The sequence below is a fragment of the Hydra vulgaris genome, chromosome 12, assembly GCF_038396675.1.
Source record: "Hydra vulgaris chromosome 12, alternate assembly HydraT2T_AEP".
NCBI lineage: Eukaryota > Metazoa > Cnidaria > Hydrozoa > Anthoathecata > Hydridae > Hydra > Hydra vulgaris.
Window position 1 is genome coordinate 69,008,001 of NC_088931.1, and position 19,278 is coordinate 69,027,278.

Here is a 19,278-nt window from a genome sequence, read left to right on the forward strand (position 1 = left end):
AACGCCTTTAGCAACAAAGTTCTTTGATTGTTTTTATCCAAAATTATTATTTTAAAAAAACAAAATCAACTGATACTGTAAAGAATCAATAAAAAGTCAAGAGCATAACTTATCTAGAAAGGTGCCTGGGATCTATTGATAATAATCACAAAGGAGTAGAAAGTTGTTCAAAAGGATTATTTTAAATTTTATTTTATTTTTGTTTGTTTGTGATTTTTCATACTTCAAAAATTACATGATTCAGCATCTGTAAATCCTTTTTCAATGAAATTTTCCGGAATCCAATTAACCCTTCAAATATTTAAGAAACTATGGAATGATAATCTATAACTTTTATCTCTTAAACTTTTTAAATGTGCGTAGCTGCCATTATGAATCTAAAAATAATTTTGAGTTTTTACTAGTTCACATACTAATTTTATCTATATCCTGCATTTATACCAAAGTTCATGTAAAAAAAATGTAAAAATACCTCTAACTCTTCGTTTTGAAAAAGCCGTATTTTGAGCATTTTTTTTTTGCTGATTCAGCAATAAAAAATTTTTTTCCCTAATATAAATATAAGCTCTATTGGCTGTTTATACTATAATATATTCATGACTTAATAAAAATTGTCTCTTTTTGATCAAGTAGCTAATCTTGAATATGATTACTTTCTGTGACAACTTGCTGCTCAAAGTGGCTGGTGAATTATAACAAAAACAAGGCTAAGTTGATAACTGAAAACTGCAATACAAAAAAAAATACTTATTAACTATTTATTATCTTAACTAGTTTATTATTTATCTTAAAATTATAATAACTTCATTTTAGCCATTTCAAAGTGAGACTGACTTGGTAATAGTGAGTACTTGTTTTATTATCACTCTATACTTCAAAAAAAAACTTACAATTATTGTTGTTAAATTTCATCTTTTTACACATGCATACAAAGAAATACAACTTACACTTTGTGCATCCTCTAACATGAATACGCATACAACAATTGTTGTTCCAAGATTTAGGCATTACTTTTATATACTTTGCTAGGTACAAACTTGGAAACCAGTTAATAGTATAAGGAAATATGCGCCCTTTACTTCCAATATATAAATTCTAAAAAAAAATAAAAAACTAATTAATAATAAATAGTTAAATTTTTCTGACCATTTTCAAAATAAAGCACATTAAATATTGAACTTTTATCAAAAAAATTTAAATTTAGAAATGCAGCAGGTTTTGACCTGGAATCATGTTCACTTTCATAATCAATCACTTGCATTACAGAATAATTTAACATATTTAGAAATATTAGAATCACCAAGTATGCTAATATTGATTTAATATATATTAATTCAATTATAAAATTTAAATATTTATTTTAAACTATTGCATAAAAACATAAATAGATTAACAAAAAATTAATTTTGAAAATGATGTAAAAGCAGGTTCAAAAAAACTTGTAAACTATTAAACTCAAAATTTGATCATCAAATAGTTTCAAGTGGTAAAGCAAGATATTAAAATAATAGAAATTAAAGTAATAGTAATTATTAAAGATATTAAGATTTATTAAATCCAGGGCTCGAATTAACGTAAAAAAATCTAATCGCGATTTTTTTGTTGCTCATTACCCCTCCTCCACTCCCGCCGGAGGGGAGGGGCGTTATTTATTTTAACTTATTTATAATAACATATATAATAAGTCTCATTTTTGCATAAGATGTCATAACATTTATGTTCAGCGGTTGTAAAGTAGCTTTAGTTATAATTTACATTATTACTATTATTATATTGCATTAAATCTAACAGCTGTATTTTTGTAAAATCAATGAACTTGATATAATCTTCTTTTAATTAATTATTTCATTTTCTATTTTATTTACATATTTTAAACCGTTTAAAACAACTAGAATATTTAATTTTCTATAAATTTTTAACAGTAAAAAAAATTATTTAAAACTCTAACAAAACAACCCGCACAATCACAAACAAGAATGATAATTAAATTCTTATTAAGTAAGTTTTCTTATCTAAGTAACCTTATCAAATTCCCATGATATTTCTATCTATTGCTTTTTCATTCAATGTATTTTTTAATAAAAGTTAGCGTTCACTTTTTTCATTCAATAAAATAAAGCGAAAGAAAAAAATGTGTCAAAATAATAGAATCTTTTATGATCTAATACTTTTTTTGATTGCTAATAGAAAAAGTATTAGATCGTTATCGTAAATATTTTGATCGTTTTGTAATCATTTCACTAGTTTAATGCTTAGAATATTAAATTTTCTTCCTCGCTTTCACTTTCTTCCAAATCCGATATTGTAACTGTCACTAGATCAATGTCTGTTTTTCCTGACTTTCTTTTTCTTTTTTCCAGATAATGATGAAAATTTGCTGACAATCGTCTAACTTTATCATTATACCATTCGTCCATAGCAGTATCAGGTTCAAATTTGTCAATCTCAGGACCTTCTTCACTTATCTGAAGTAGAGATTCTAAGAGATCTCGTCTAAGACAACTTCTCCAGTCATTTTTTCCGCGATTCATACATGAAAACATTCGTTCTACTTTTGCATTTGTAAAAGGACAAATTAAAAATAGTTCAAAAATATCAAGAATATTTCGGCATTCTTTGATCAAATTTGATTTGGAAAAAACAATTTCCCAAATTTTCAAATAATACTCATTTTGATTGTTACTTATGATGGGAAACATGTATGCTTTTAAAATGATCCACTCATGAAGCATATTATTCAAATCACATCATACACCAATTAAAAATTCAGAAAAATGTTAAACAACTTCACCAATAGCTTTATCGCCAAAAGTTCCATCATTCACATTTAACGGCCAGTTATAAACGTCAAGTAAAGCTACCAAATGTATAAACAATAGTGATTTTTGGAGAGATTGAAAACGGCCTTCCATACATATGTATGGAAGGCCGTTTTCAATCTCTCCAAAATATATTTATATAACGCTATTACCCCAAGCTTCGGCTAATCTTTGTAGTTCTCGGTAGCGCTTTGGTGACTTTTGATACAAGTGATAAAGTTGTAAAAGTAGTTCATCAACAGTTTTGAAGACAGATAAATTTTCAAACGCATCTTTTAAAGCAAGTTCAAGTCGATGGTTAAAACAGTGTACAACTTCCAGCCAAGGAGAACCTTCCTTTAGTAATGCGCCTAAACCAGCATAAGCTCCTAGATTAACGTTAGCTCCATAAAGGTTTACACCCAATAGATGTTTATAAGAATTGGTAATACCAACTCTTGTAAAAGTGTCTGTTATACATTTTTTCAGCCCAACAGCATTAGAATTCTCTGCCGTTTCAATAGATAAGAATCCTACTTTCGGACTTCCGTCTTTTAAATAAAGAATGTAAATCAATTCCTGTTCGGATACAGCTCAATCTGTGCTTCCATCACAGAGAACACAGTAAAATCTACAATTTTTTAAACATTTAGTTAATTTGTTTTTAATTACGGTGCCAATGTAATCTGTAAATATTGCAGCTGCACGGTCAGTGCCATAAGAATTTCCTAAATTTGTAACCTTCTTTCTTTGTAATTCTTCTTTTCTAATGCAATCAAATAAGGATAATCTGTGAATGGACGCTCTCCTTTTGCCAAGTAATACGCAATATTAAACTTTTTCCATAACAAGTCAGTGTCTTTTACGGCCATTTTACGTAAACCACGCCCGATTGGACTATTATGAATAACATGGTTAGATAATGAAACTGAACCTAATGTTGTTTGTTGATGAATTTGCGTGGCCTCTTTATGATGCGCACTGCTTAAGTGCGATGCCAGTGAGTCTTTTTTTATTGATATTGTTCCTGGTTTGATCCAGGTCATGGAAAACAATTTTGTTTGACTTATACGTTTTTCAAATTGTTTACATAAACTGCATCTTAATCTTATAACTTCATTTCCATTTAAATCATATTTTAACTCGCAATTAAAATGTTTTTCCCACTTTTTAACTGTAGATAATCTGCATCTGTGGTCCTTATTTGCATCCATTTATTGCTATTAATTAAAGTTTTTTTTTAATAACTATTTAGAGTCTATATTGCCTTCCACTATTCTTCGCAAAATAAACTTATAAAAATATCATTAAATTTGTTCATAATGAATGAGCTAAATCGGAATAAAGCCCTTGAGAATTCGAGTTAAGAAAGTGACTTTTCAATCAATTAACTTTTATTTCTTTTTTCAATCAAAATCTTTTATTTCTTGATTCGAATAGGTATTTAATCGTTTGTTTTTTATTTATATCATTATTTATTATATTGTTTTAAATTATTATTTATTATATTGTTTTAAATTATTATTTATTATATTGTTTTAAATTATTATTTATTATATTGTTTTAAATTTTTCCTTCCTTAAACAATCGGTCTTTTTTTTGCATTTGAACATTTTTGCTAATTGATTTTCTAAATCTTTTATTTTTCTTTTACTTTATGCTCCGCTTTAAAAAAAAAATTATACACAACCTCTAGAAAAAATTAAGTTTCGATCTCTATAGCATCTTCTAGCACTAAACATTTTTAAATTTCAAACCACAAATTTTTAACCACAAAAAATGCAGATTATAATGCAAAGTAATCCAACTGCCATAGAAACATACACTTGTTATGTTAATATTAATTGAATCGCACAAGTCAAACTGTTTTCTTAAATATATTTTTATTTATGTGTTGTTATATATATAAATGTATATATATATATATATATATATATATATATATATATATATATATATATATATATATATATATATATATATATGTATATATATATGTATATAGACATATATATATATATATATATATGTATATATATATTAGTATATATATATATATATATATATATATATATATATATATATATATATATATATATATATATATATATATATATATATTAGTATATATGATATATATATATATAATACATATATATATACATATATATATATTAATTTTAGTTTTTCAGACCAGTTAATTATAAATTTAAAAATTTTTTAAATATATTTTAGAAATAAAAAATTGAAAAACTATAAAAATACTTTTGGAATATTAAAATGCAAAAACATATTAAGAAAGTGATTACAGAAAAGTAAGCTTCTTAAATTGTAACTTTACTTTAACTTATATAAAATATGGTAACGATGATTAATTATGGTAATAGTGTTAAAAATGGCCATCAATAATGGTAATAATTGTAGAGCCCCGCATTGTTTGGAAGAAGTTCTGAGTTCAACATGTTCTTGGTAGTGCTGTAATTTTTTGAAGAAAAAACAGTTTGTATCATAAGAGTTTGAGGTGCATTTTGTGATATGTGCACATTGTCAAACATTCAGTATTTAAATGTTGAAAAAGTTAAAAATGGTTTTGTAATTAACCAAAACATTATTATTAAAATCAAAAATTTTAAAAAAATCAAGAAGACAGTTCAATACTTAAAGAATAAAACCTTTAAACCAAAAGAACTGGGCAAACCAAATCCAACTTGTGATGCATGTGATGCCCATCAAGCAAGTCGTTATTTTAGTTTTTATATTATCTTAAGTGATTGATTTTTGATCATACTTATACAAAAAAATAAATAGCAAAATAAAATTAATAAACAGCAAACACAAACATACAAAATATTTAAAAAGGACAGGTAAAAAATGGATTACCCCATACAATTGGAAAAATTTTGAAATATTTTATGACTATTTGAAATATTTTATGACTCTAACCCATTGCTGTTGTAGGAACAACAGCAATGGGTTAGAGTCATAAAATATATCACAAAAAAAAAAAAAAAAACTGATCTAATTATAACACAAAAACCTTTTTAATATCATACAACATTTTAGAGGTTCAGGCCGATTAATAATTCTTAAAGAATTTCCTAAAAAAAAAAGTTTATGTAGAGCAATATAAATGCTATTGTACAAATTTATATTTATTCTTAATTAGACAGTTTTTCTCTGTTACAAAATATTTCTAGAAACAAGGATCAGCATAAAAGCATCACTGCATAATCTAACTGCTCATTTATGGTAGCTTATATTCAGGGCTCGAAATAGCCGCCAGACATTGTCTGGCACTTGTACAATAAAAAATGACCTCTATCAGTCATTTTGTCCAACCCATATATTGTTTGCATTTATTTTATAATCATTTAAGTTGTTCCAATATATTTAATAATATCAATTCATTTTTGAACTTTTTATTTCTTATACAAAAAAAACAAAAGGAAAAAAAAACAAACAAACTATTTCTTAGATATTTTAAAACTTTCAGATTCTGGTGGGGGAGGATGCATTTGCCATCCTGGATCCATCACTGAGGTAATTATGTTTAATATTCTTATATAATTTAAATAAAATGGCTTGATTGTAAACAACCATAAGAATAAATTTGTTACTCAATTTAAAGAAGTAATAAATAAACATTATTATGTGTTTAATATATTTATAATAATTTACAAAGTATTTTGCATAGTATAGTCTTTTTAAAAAAATGTGATATAAATATATTTTCCTTTTCAAATTTTAGTTTTTTGAGCTTAGATTTTTTCTTTTTCATTATGATTTTCTTTTTTTAGATTAGACTATATAATTTAAATTAAAAGTTATCTTTTAAATTCTATTTTTATTTTCAGGGCATTTTTGTAGCGCCTTGAGTAGCCAAAACAAACTGTCTTAGTCAAGTTGAAAAAATAAAATATTGTAAGCGTCATCAAGAATGGCATTCAATTGCATTTCTTTAGGTTTTATCAGACATGCCCAACAAACTTGAGTATTTATTGGACAAATTGTCTTGAACAAAAAAGTTTGTTATTTCGAGCCCTGTATTTTAAATAAAGAAGAAAGTGGTTTGGATAATTTCTATAAATTAAGTTTAAAAGGGCAACAACAAAATATTAAAATTTTTATATATACATTTTTGATTCTCAAGAAAATGTTTTTCTTGAAAAGCAAACTTTTAAAGTATTTAAGTTCTTTTCTCTTCCAAAATATGATTTAATTATTTTGCATCCAAAGTTTTTTTTTGCTTTTCTTTAAAATTAATGAAGTCTGTGAAACAGCTCATTGACTCACTGTGCAACTACACTTGCAAACTATATTCCATTTAAATTTCAAAGTAAAAATCTAGGTTTAGATATTTTTGAGCATAATGAGCATCAAATCAAAATCAAAATCTACCATGTGCTGTATGGAAAGTTTATTCTAACTTCTTGGTATTTCAAGCTAATACCAAAAAAGAAGCTTAGTCTTGTCTATGAACAAGAGATTGTTCAGCAGATGGAGTTGCCAGCATCAATCAATAGCAAAACAGAAAATAACATAAATTCTGCAGATTTTAATATTAATATGAATTAATAAGTTATGAATTTTGAGGTTCTATGGTTCAAGAACAAGGCTCTCAACAACTTGTAAACCAAACATTTAGGATAAATTTTGTTCATAGGCTTCCATCATTGTGATTCTTTGTAACACATTTTCATTTGACATAAGTCAACACATTTGAACATACTTAAGTTTGGAACTTTTGATATTTTATTGCAAAGCTTTCAATTTAAAAAAAATTTGTTTTTTCAAAAACTTTTTATCAACTGAGTAAATTTAATCAAATTTTCACCCAATCATTTTAATTTCATACAAATTTAAGCTAAGCTTCATCTTTCAGACCTTCCACCAAAATGGGATTGGCTGTCTGAAAAAACAGTGAAAAAAATTGTGAACCATTAATTCTATTCTAGAACAAATGGAACAAAAAAGAAAAAAGGTTAAAAAGATGCAGGAATTTTTTAAAAAATTTCAAACCCATTTAAATTTTAGAAAAAGATAAATTAAAACTTATTATTATTAATAATATCAAACTACAACAACAAGTCATGAAAAATGTTTATATAACAACCATTTATAGTATTTTTGAACTTTCATTTTTTGTCAATCTGTCATAATTGTTTTTAAAAATGTTTGTTGTTTTTGAGTTTTGACAGTTTACTGGTAATTGATTTCATTGTTCTGACTATCCTGTTTGAAAAGAAGTTGTGGCAAATATTAGACTCAAGTTGTTCTCTCGTTAGAAAGTTTCATTGCCTTGTGCTGTGGTTAAATTTTTCTTGGGTTGAACTTGAATAAAAGTTCATTTTATTTAGTCCATATATAATTTGAAATTGTTGGTCTTTTCTTACTCATCTTCCAGTGTCGTCAGACCAAAGCATTGGACAAGATGGATCCTTTGCTCTTATTTTTTACCACTAACTTCTTGTACTAATTTAGCCTTTTCTAGACTTCCTCAAATGCTTTGATATTTTTTATTCTATTTGGATTCCACATGGAAGCACAGTACTCCAGATGTGGTTTACCATTGTTATTACAGAATTGATTTGCCAGCCCTATTTTAAATCATAGTTTATAATCACTACCAAGTCTTTGTCAAATTCTATTTTTGATAATCACTTCCAAGTACTTGTCAAGTTCTACTTTTGATATTTGATGCCCATTTACCTGATAGTTAAACTTTTGATTTTATTTACCAATGTGAATTACTTTACATTTACTCTCTTAAGACAATTGCCATGTTTCACACCTTCTTTTGTAAAAAAAATATCTTTTTGCCAACAAATCGAATCATTTTTGTGTTTGACAACTCCATTTATTTTTGTGTCATCTGCAAAAAGTTTTGGATTATTTTTGATTTGTGATGCCAAGTCATTTATAAAAATTACTAACAGTAATGACCCTGAGGAACCCCACTAAGCACGTGAAGCTAGTCTGATATGGCATCTCTTAGCACAACATGCTGTTTTCAACTTTTTAAAATTATGCTATGCTTTCGTATGCTAATAATTTACTTAAAAAAAGACCTGTGTGTGGTACCTGATTGAATGCTTTTGCTTTCTTAAAATTAAAACAGCAAAGTATTCGTTAAAGTTTTTAAATGTTATATTAACTATCTAAACTATTAAAACATAAATTTATGAAGGTAAAAAAAATGAATTAAAAAATAAAATAACTTTATTAAGGTAAAAAAATGAAATATAAATGTACAAACCGTATCGTTTTTCATTTTATACTTAATTACGCCATATGAAATTTGATATTCTGTTACCCATGAATCACTGTTAGAATCACCTTGTACATTAATACCTGATACTGCAGAAACCTGATTTAACTCAATTATTATATATGGTTTACTATCATTAGATAAGGCACACCATGTAAATGGGCTATCAATATATGCATCAATAACTGTAAACTCAAGTTTTGAAGACATTTCAGCAAATGCTGGATTAAATACATCACCACAAACTAAAGAAAACAACTGACTAAATTTATAAATATAAGTAATTATATGTAATTAATAAATAATTTATTATAATAGTTACAGTTAAACAAAGTTTTTATTAAAAAAAAAATACAATCATTAGACTAGGTCATATATCGACAATAAAGTTGCACTTCATTCAATTAAAAATAAATATATGCCATCTAGATACTTATTAAAAATTAAACATTTTCAAAATTCCAGGGTGGATTTTTAGAAACGCGGGAGAGAGTTAAAACTTTGTACTAAATTTAGACTGCTTCTAATACCAATTAATGACTTAAGACCCTTAAGCCATAATTATAACAAAACAAAGGAGATCATCTTTCTTAACAACTTTTTTACTATTTAACCATTAGGCAGTACAAATTTGAACTAAGTATAGGTTTTTATCAACTTAACATTTTGTTTTTACATATAATGTTTTGTTTGAATAGGTTTTTTTTAAAACCATATTTGGCACTTAATGGCATTTAATGCTTTAAAGTTTAAATATCTTTTAACTTATTAATGAATTAAAATACTCATAACATTGTTATAATTTTATCAAAAACAAAAATGAACATAAGTAGTTATTGTTGTGATTGCTGGGGGAAAAAACTGAAAAAAATCTAAAGTAAAAAAGTTATACATAAAGTTAAAAAAAACATATAAAAGAATTAAAAATTTATAAATAAAATAGAGGGGATTAAGAAAATACTTAAAATATATAGAAAGACAATAATATCGTCTTTCTTCACTGTATATTTTTTTAATCCACTTTATTTTATTTATCAATTTTTACATCTTTTCACAACTCGTCCTTTTTTTGCAGGAGTAAAACCTTGAAAATATTGTTTTAATAATTCTTATTTTTTCGCTTATATTTATTACTGATAAATAATGTACCTATTTTTAAAACTATATTATATTAATAAGAAATTAAAAAACTTAAAAACTTTAATATAGGCCTCACTATATCATTATATGCACCTTTTAATCCTTAATCCTTCTCTGTAGTATGCCAGAAGGTAAATAACATAACTACTTAGGGAGTGACTAGTATTTCTCTGTACTAAGAACATATATGTCAAATGGATTGTATGTGAACATATATGTCATATGGGTTGTATATGAGCTCTGTGAGTGCTTCCACATCTTGTAAGTTCCTTCTAGATGTGAATAGAATTTAAAAGGTATATGAAAACAAGGTAACTAGATAGGTTTCAGTAATTTTGAAATATCATCTCATCATTGCCATAGTTATATTAGGAGAAATATAAAGAGGGGGCAAATTAGTTTATACTTTGTGAAACTGTCTATATATATATATATATATATATATATATATATATATATATATATATATATATATATATATATATATATATATATATATATATATATATATATATATATATATATATATATATATAGACAGTTTCACAAAGTATAAACTAATTTGCCCCCTCTTTATATTTCTCCTAATATAACTGTATATATATATGTATATATATATACAGTGCTCGAAGTGGGGCAGGATGCAGCAGAATGCAATCCCGTCACTTTTTTATAAAGTATAAACCATCCTTTTTTTTATAAACCTCTATATATAACAATGATTTAACAGGATGGTATTTTTAATTTACCGAATACCATCCCATTGCTTTTTTTCTCCTCTTATATATATATATATATATATATATATTTATTTATACAGTATGTAGTACATACAGACCTAACTACTCAGATGTGTATAAATACCTATGCACTAAGGTTTCTTCTTATTGATTTTCAATGAAAATTTTTTTTTTTGTTAAATTTGTTATGATATCAACTTTTCATTTTGTGGATAATTGGGTAGATTACTCATTGTAAAAGTGGTGGTAAATCTTAATTAAGTTTATTAAGTGCTTTTTTTTTACAACTGAAAGTTTTTTCTGTATATTCATTTCTTTTTTTTCAGCTTTATTCTTAGGCCTTTTATACTTGACAGGAAATTTTTCTAGAACTGCTTTTAAATTTTTTATTGCATTTTTGACTGTTAAGAATACTATACAACATTTTAATAAAGTTATGCAACATTAAAGTAATCTCTATCTTCTAAGACAATTTTTGATCTTATTCTCCTTCAGTGCTTTAAATGCTCAACAATAAAATGGCCTTGCCTTTCAAATTGTTTTTAATCAATATGAAATAAAAGATTTTTTTCAATATCTTTATTTTTATATGATTTAATAACTTTAATCAAATAACCTTATGATTTTCATAAAAAAATACCTTAACTATGAAGTAAAATTTTACAGCTAATCTTAATTGAAAAAAGCTTATTCATCCTAATGAAGATTTACAAGTTAAATTAATAAACAAAATTCCATAATCATCATTACATATATTTATGAATTTTATTAATGTCCACAGCAACCAAGTTTTTGTTCTTTGGCCAAAATTTAACCAGTGGCTGTCTGAAAAATACAATGCAGACATGTCAACATCACAAAGGAGAGTTTGATAGGGTGAACTGTAACAGATATGAAATAATCTTAGAGACCTAGTGGTGGCATTTCACTTGATTATTGATATCTTATATTACACATTTTAAAGATTTAAAGTGAGTTGTTAATGACTGTTTTGGTAATTGTCTTACAAAACTTAATAGAGTTTACAAAAGATTGTAACAACACCTTAGCCATAACATTGAAGGTCCATATCATCAGGCCCACATTGTTCTCTTTCAAAAAAATAAATTAATGCTGCTTACACAGATTTGCAAAAAAAACTGGAGAAGCCATTCACTCCAAGTTTAAACAAACTTGGGTGAAATACAAAAGAGATGTATAATAAATGGAAACATGTATCTATATGAAGCTATAATTTTTTTATTTAGATAAATTAAGACTTGTGGGTCAATTTATGAGTAATTAAATGTGATTTATTGTATAATGGTCTGCATAAGTCAAAACTAGGTCATTTAGGTTAAAAGTTGATAACTTCAAAAAACTTTATGACAAAATGTTTAGGAGTAACATACAAACAAAGTTATAAAAAGAAGGAATTGTTTGGTGATAATCATCAAATGAGAAAATCAATTTAAAAGAGGGTCATATTATATTGTATGGTAAAATAAAACAGAACCTGTAATATTGTACAAGACAACATCATCTGTAGATATAAAGATATATGTTTAATATTATATAATCAATAATAATACTATATTATCTCTAATATTAAATGGTATAATATAATGTACAAGATATGTATAAAATATAGTAAACGATATGTATAATTTACAAGTGAATAAAATCTACATTTGATGACTTGAATACTCCATTACTGCTTTTCTGAGAAGTTTTCTGTGGTAAAATTGGAACTCTGAGGTTGAGAACCTGCTTAGAATTTTCAGCATATTATGATAAACCAATTCAGAACATTGCTCAAAAAATTCTCAAAATGGCATATTATGATAAACCAATTCAGAACATTGCTCAGAAAATTCTCAAAATGGCAGCTTCAAACCAAAAAAATTGTAATGATTGTATAAAACATTTATGTTTACAAAAAAAAAAAAAATAAACACTTACCTTACTTATTAATTAAACTCTTATATTAACATATATATAAACAACTTTTTATAAATATTTCCAGTAGGACATATTTTAGACATAAGTAAATGAAAATAGTATAATTACCTTTAAATTTGGGAAGTAATTTTATTCTCCCTAATGTCAGCAAAGGTTGAAAAGAAGTTTGAGATTATAGTTAGTGTGGGCATACAGTTAAATCAGATTTAACAAAGGATTTCCAGATTCCAGTTCAATTTATATTAGGTTTTTATGTACTGAAGGAATAAGATTTCTTGAGGAGAAATGATATCTTGGTTTGTTTGGCATATTTAGCATAACAACTACGCCAGTGTAAATACAAATAAATAATAAATTTGATAAACTTTTCACTAAAATTTGTTTTGTTTTTTTCTTTCTTGTTTTCTCAAAACATTGACTAGTGTTTCTTTAAATGGTCATCTCTATGGAATGCCAAAATATTTTTAATTGAAATTTGAAATCTATCAATGAACTTTGATTTTTTTTTTAATGGTATTAAAAAAAAAATTATGGACAAAGGAAAGAGTGAAGCCTGTGTTAAACTGTTTAAAAAATCAATTTACTCATTGGGACTTACACTAGATAATGTGTTCTTTTTATAACTTTGTTTGTAAGCTAGTCCTAAACATTTTGTCATTAAAATTTTTTAAGTAATCAATTTTTCAACCTATACAACCTAGATTCAACTACAGTCTGAATATCTATACTATATCTGTCTGAATATCTATTTTATAAATAACAGTGAGTTCTTTTTATAAAACAAACTTACTTTATAAAACAAACTTATTTTACTTTTACTTTTTTACTTGCTTATTAAAAACTTGAAAAATTGTGTATAACTGAAGAGATGAAACCTATTGCAAAAATAACTTTTTACAATTTCCAGACCTCTAACTCTTTTTATCAGTTAAAAGGTAGATATGCTACCAAAAAATAAAGCATATTAAAATGAGAAATTTGCTCCTACTGCAGCCAAATCTGTTAAGTAGTTCTCAAGTAATCACAATTAAAGGGCACTGAATTTCATTGTAATCACAATACCGATAAATTTTACGAGCAATTAACTAGTAAGTAAGAAGTAAAATCAAAACAAAACAATAGAACTAATGAACTAAAAAATGTATTAAGTATAACAACAAAAATATATTTAAAGGTAAAATGTTCTAAAGGTGAGTAAATGCAAATGAAAAAGAGCTTAATTCATTATTTTGTCACCCTTTATCCCATAATAGAAAATCTTGATTTCTAAAATAATTTTTAATAATAATAATAATTTTATAAAAATTAGAATTTTGGATTGAAAAAAAAAATTGATATATAACAAACTTTTATAATTGTCTAAGGAAAGAAAATAATAAAATACTGCAGCTTATTAGAATGTTTTTAAAGATAGTTATACTTGCTGGAGTTGTACAGTTAACTATTTTAGATCTATTCATCTCATTGCTTTACATTTTTTTCTACATTCAAAATTTACCTATTAATTAGTATTAAAAAAACATCAACTTCTATACCAATTCAATTGAAATTATTTTATTTATAGTAATTATAACTACAATAATTAAATATGTAAATAAGAAAAAATGTCAAAAAATATCATAATACTAAAAATCTAAAAATACAAGCTTTAAAAAAATGTACTCATATTTTAAACATTTTGTTCTCCAGTGTTTTACTAAAATACTTAAAGCTCCTGTTTGTTGTTTAAGAAAGATTTGAAGTTATTTGCGTTTAAGTCAATATTTTTTCAAATACCAAGATGAATATTTCATATGCTAAAATTTATCTTAAAATTATATTAACTTGATTAAAAACAAAATTTCTGAAAATATTTATATAAAAGTCTTTCATAAATTTATTTAACTTAAAAGACATACATTTCTCCATTGATATTTCAATTATGAGTAGTATAAAAAGGGCGTTCTAGGCCAAAATTTTTCAACTATATCTATAACCATAAACTTATATCATATTTCAACTATAAACATATCTATATTCTCATCAGTCATTTCAACTATTGTCTATAATTTCTGAGCCAAAATAATATATTAGTATATTATGGTTACAAACTCTGAGCTATTTTTTGTATTTTTTTATAAATTTTTCAAGTTAAGCTACAGCCCATTGTAACTCTATGCGTAAATGAAATCAAGCTTAAGCCATAGCCCATTGAGGCCCTACGCATAAATGTAATCTAGCTACACATAAAATAAAGCATATCCTATTACATGAAAACTTCCAGATTGTCCAATTTGTGCATCCCCAGAGTTCAATGTAACTACTTATCTTCTTCCAGTAGGAACACTAGGCATGGAATCAGTAAAATTTCTGTAAAATGAGATAGTAGTTGTAGAACCAATTGCACTACTTGATTGATACAATAGCCCAGATGATTCATTATTTAATGAATTAATATCAACACCGTTCCACAAAGAAAGATAAAAATCTTCTAAACCAGATGAGCAGTATATGCATACACTATTCTGATCAAATCTTTGAAATACTGTATAACCCTGTCCATCATATGGTGTCCAAAGTTGTATAACAGAGTTAGTATTTACTGTAGAATTGTATGCATCATATATGCGTACTCTAGATTCCCACCAAATTCCAGATACTCCAATAACATGCATTCTAATATATTTAAGATAAACACCTTGACCAGCAACGTTTGGAGCATCTAATAATATATATTCTTTACCATAAGTTGTATTCATAAATCTAAATGTTTCTGAGTATAATTTAATAGGTGACAATGATTGAGGTATTGATGTAGTCATTGTAATATGAGGTTGCATCCAATATGTAATGTTTTGACTAGTTTTATTGTATAATTGAATTACTAGACTAGTAGTAAATGGTAAATCTAGCATAAAGTATCCTCCTAATGCATTAGCCGTATACGTATTACAACCTTGTAAAGAGTTTGCACAAAATGGTCCACCTAGAGGTGTAAATAAAAAATCACAGGCTAAAGGAATATTATTATCTCCAAGACTATTTGTAGAAGTAGAATAATCTCCTATGCAAATTGTATGATCTGCGTATATTCTAAGAAATACATTACCTAGAACATTATGATTAGGATCTAATCCTTCTAATGCTAACCATAGTTTTCTGAGAATACCAGGACCAGAAGATTGTACAAAAACAGTTGTTGCATCAACACCTGCATTTGGTGGGATAGTCTGGTGTTTTAATTCAAGGCATGTTAAACTTGAATTTGGTGTTATTCCTAATTTATTAAGATTAATTGTTTTATTATCAACATAATTTTTTGTAGCAGCATCCTGTGAGCTAGTAGGTTCTGCTACATTTTTTAATTTATTAGAATTCATATTACTATTACTAGCTGCACTATTTTGTCCATCTCTCCTAATGAACAAGTTATTAGCTTGAGATATTGTTAAACTATCTACAGCTACAGATGAAGTAGTATCGTGACCAAATATATCAACAGGCATTTTATATATAAAGAAAAATGTTTTTGATTTTTATAAAAAAAATTACCATAGATTATCTAATATTCTGAAAATCATGTCCCTCATCTAGTTTTTTTAAAACATATAAACACAAGTGTCCACAGAATGAGGTATTTCTAAATTGAACTCTTTCACTATTATAATAAACAGGTCTTTTTAAATAATTAACAACTTCAACAGGTGGTGGTAGTCCATAAGAGTCGAAACTTAGTTTTTTATCTCCATCTCTGTACCAGCAAATCCAGTGAAATCCCTGCGTACTTGAATCTCCTGTATTTAATATTCCACATTCTTTTCTTTGTGTATTTTTGGGTAATTCATCTCTTACAAATACACCTCTAAAATGTTTTATTTTGAATTTTTTTGCTGCTTTGATCAATTGAAAGTTTGTTAGTGGTTCATTTGATAAAACTATTCCTTCAACATTGATAAGTTTATAATTGTTATTTTCCATTTTTATTTATATATATTTATATTTTTGGGCTCTTTGACATCTTTGCCTAATTGACCTCTTTGCCTAATTGACCTATAAATTATTTTCTTTTAGTTTGTAGTGTCCATATGCTAATGTGTGTATTCCATCTTCTAAAATAACTCTTTTATCGTCTTATGCACTTAATGCTATTTTATTGACCTCTTCTGTGTAAATTTCATGTGAATATGATCTTATTACATTCATTTTCCTAATATGATCTCTTTTATTTAATAAACAATCTTTGTAATCTTCATGTGTTATATACTTTTTTTTATATACTAATTTTTCTTTACCCCTTTACATTTTTTGTTATCTTTTCCTTGTACTTTGTAAGAATACAACTTTGATCTGAGTCCTACAAATTCTTCAATTTGTGCTCCTCCAGTCTCATCTTTAAACATTCTTATTACTTTCTTATTAAGACTTTAAATCCTAAATTATTAATTGCTGGGTGCTTTGGGTTAAACTCACTTGTATCAAATTTACTTTCAATATCTTTAGAAATATCAGCATAAATGTCTTCTGTTTTAATTTCGTATGCTAAAGAATCTGTTTTGCTCGATCAGCATGTAATAGTTTTGCTCTGTAATAGTTTTGCTCAATCAGCATATTTTTTCTTTATGTAATCATAATGAAATTCATACATTAGAGTTTTGCTCAAATCTAATATACACATTCCTAAGTAAATTGGTTTAGCATATTTTAATTTTGTTCTTTTCTTATGTATTGCGATTAAGTTTTCATCAAATATTGTTTTACTTTCAAAGTTCAGTTTTGATGCTAATTTAATAGCTTCATTTCTGTCTGTTACTAATCTAATATAAACTCTGTTTTCAACATTCTCCATTGTTTTTCCAAATACTGAATTGTTCATGAGTTTAAAAAAATCTTTTTCAAAATCATTTGTTGCTTTAGTTCAATGTATTCATTAAGCCATGCTCTTTCTTCAAACTTTATGCCTCTTTGAATTTTAGTAATCTTTAATCCTAATCTTTCATACAATTTAAGTGTATTTAATGTACTATATACTTTTTCTTATTATTCAAGTTAGGGACTAATTTTTCAACTTTATCAATATTTAATCATTCAGGTGCAAGTGGATAATCGTTATGTTCATCATGTAGATATTCAGGGTAATCTAAATCTACTTCTAGTATACATGGAATTGATTTCTAGTTTTCTATTTCATTTTCATCCATCCATTTAAAACCATTTGTTGGAAGTGGCTTACTTATTGCCCATCCATATAAATTATTAGCATCTAAATATTGGATGAATGTTGATGGTTTGCTTTGATCATACTCATCACCCATGTACTTATTATTAGAATTTCCTAACCTATTTGATATCATACTAATTCCACCTCTTATACCTTTCTTTATCATTAGTGTCATATCGTAATCACTTAGCAATTCTCATTTTATTTTTGTTTTCTTCAATGCGGCATCCCAAGCTAATCCTGGTGATGTATAATACAAAGCAGGATCTAATTTATAACAATTCATACAAACATCTCTAAAATTTTCAAAGACGTCAGCTAGTAAAAGCACATCTGAAACATTGTACAAGTCATGATAATATCTAAATGTTTTGCAAATAAACTCATTCCATACATTTTGTGCATGTGAGTAATCATCACCACTTATATCTTCATTGTTTAATTTTGAAAAGAATGATTCTTTTGGCGGTAATTGTGTCTCATTAAATCTATTAATAGAATCAACCCAATCATATGGGTATATACCTTTTCTTAGTAACAAATCTAATTTTTTACCTGAATATAATTTTCCGATATTTTTACACTGGTCTTTTGCTAAATTCTTTGATAAAGCATCTAAACTAGAAGGCATAAATCTATAACTATCTAAGAAACGAAGTTCATGTTTAACTTCAACTTCCTCACCCTCTTTAATATACTCATCAACTTTAATTTCTCTAGAAAAGCTAATATACTTTTCTTCATTGTTTGGTATACAACTCAATTTTCCTCCTGATAATTTCTTTATAATTAAGTGAGAATCATAACCAGATAAATTGTGAAATAGTACTGGAAAGAATTTTGGAATTTTATAATTTAAATTACAATTTTGATGAGCAGCACCTCTATATTTTCCAGTAATATAACAATGGTCAAGTACATTTACTTTTCTAAGATCTTTTCCACAAATGTGACATTCTGTTGCTGCATTAAAATCATGCTTGTTTTCAGGAGTATATATCATCTTTTTTGGAAATTTAATCATATCACAAATTTTTATGATATCTTCTTGTAAACTATAAACAAATTTTTGTGCAACATTATCTGTTTCACTACTTGCAGTAAATGCGACTGGACTGCTTTGATAAAAACTTTCATCAAAACATTTAATATAATAACAGAATGAACTTAGAATATGTTTCTGATATTGTTTAG

The 19,278-nt window shown here is 26.0% G+C and overlaps 2 protein-coding genes across 3 annotated transcripts in view; both read right to left on the reverse strand.

Moving 5' to 3' along the window:
- The window catches only part of LOC136088960 (uncharacterized), a 159,409-nt gene that overhangs the window by 8,037 nt on the left and 132,094 nt on the right, over positions 1-19,278 (reverse strand). For both annotated transcript variants that reach the window (XM_065814245.1, XM_065814246.1), the window contains exons 7-8: positions 9,055-9,311; positions 948-1,095 (exon numbers count right to left, since the gene is read on the reverse strand). In XM_065814245.1, coding sequence (XP_065670317.1) covers positions 948-1,095; positions 9,055-9,311 — 405 coding nt within the window. The remainder of the gene's footprint in view (positions 1-947; positions 1,096-9,054; positions 9,312-19,278) is intronic.
- LOC136089123 (E3 SUMO-protein ligase KIAA1586-like) lies at positions 2,778-4,012 on the reverse strand. Its single transcript, XM_065814849.1, has 4 exons — positions 3,540-4,012; positions 3,471-3,484; positions 2,972-3,391; positions 2,778-2,857 (listed from the first exon to the last, which is right to left on the reverse strand). Exons 1-4 carry the CDS (start codon positions 4,010-4,012, stop codon positions 2,778-2,780), a joined length of 987 nt encoding a protein of 328 aa, XP_065670921.1.

What these genes read in the sequence shown, in the direction of transcription:
- LOC136089123 (XM_065814849.1), bottom strand. Translation starts at nt 4,012, where the DNA reads ATGGATGCAAATAAGGACCACAGATGCAGATTATCTACAGTTAAAAAG. An exon ending in AAGATTAGCCGAAGCTTGGG is followed by an intron (nt 2,858 to 2,971) that starts GTAATAGCGTTA and finishes TACATTTGGTAG; the next exon opens with CTTTACTTGACGTTTATAAC.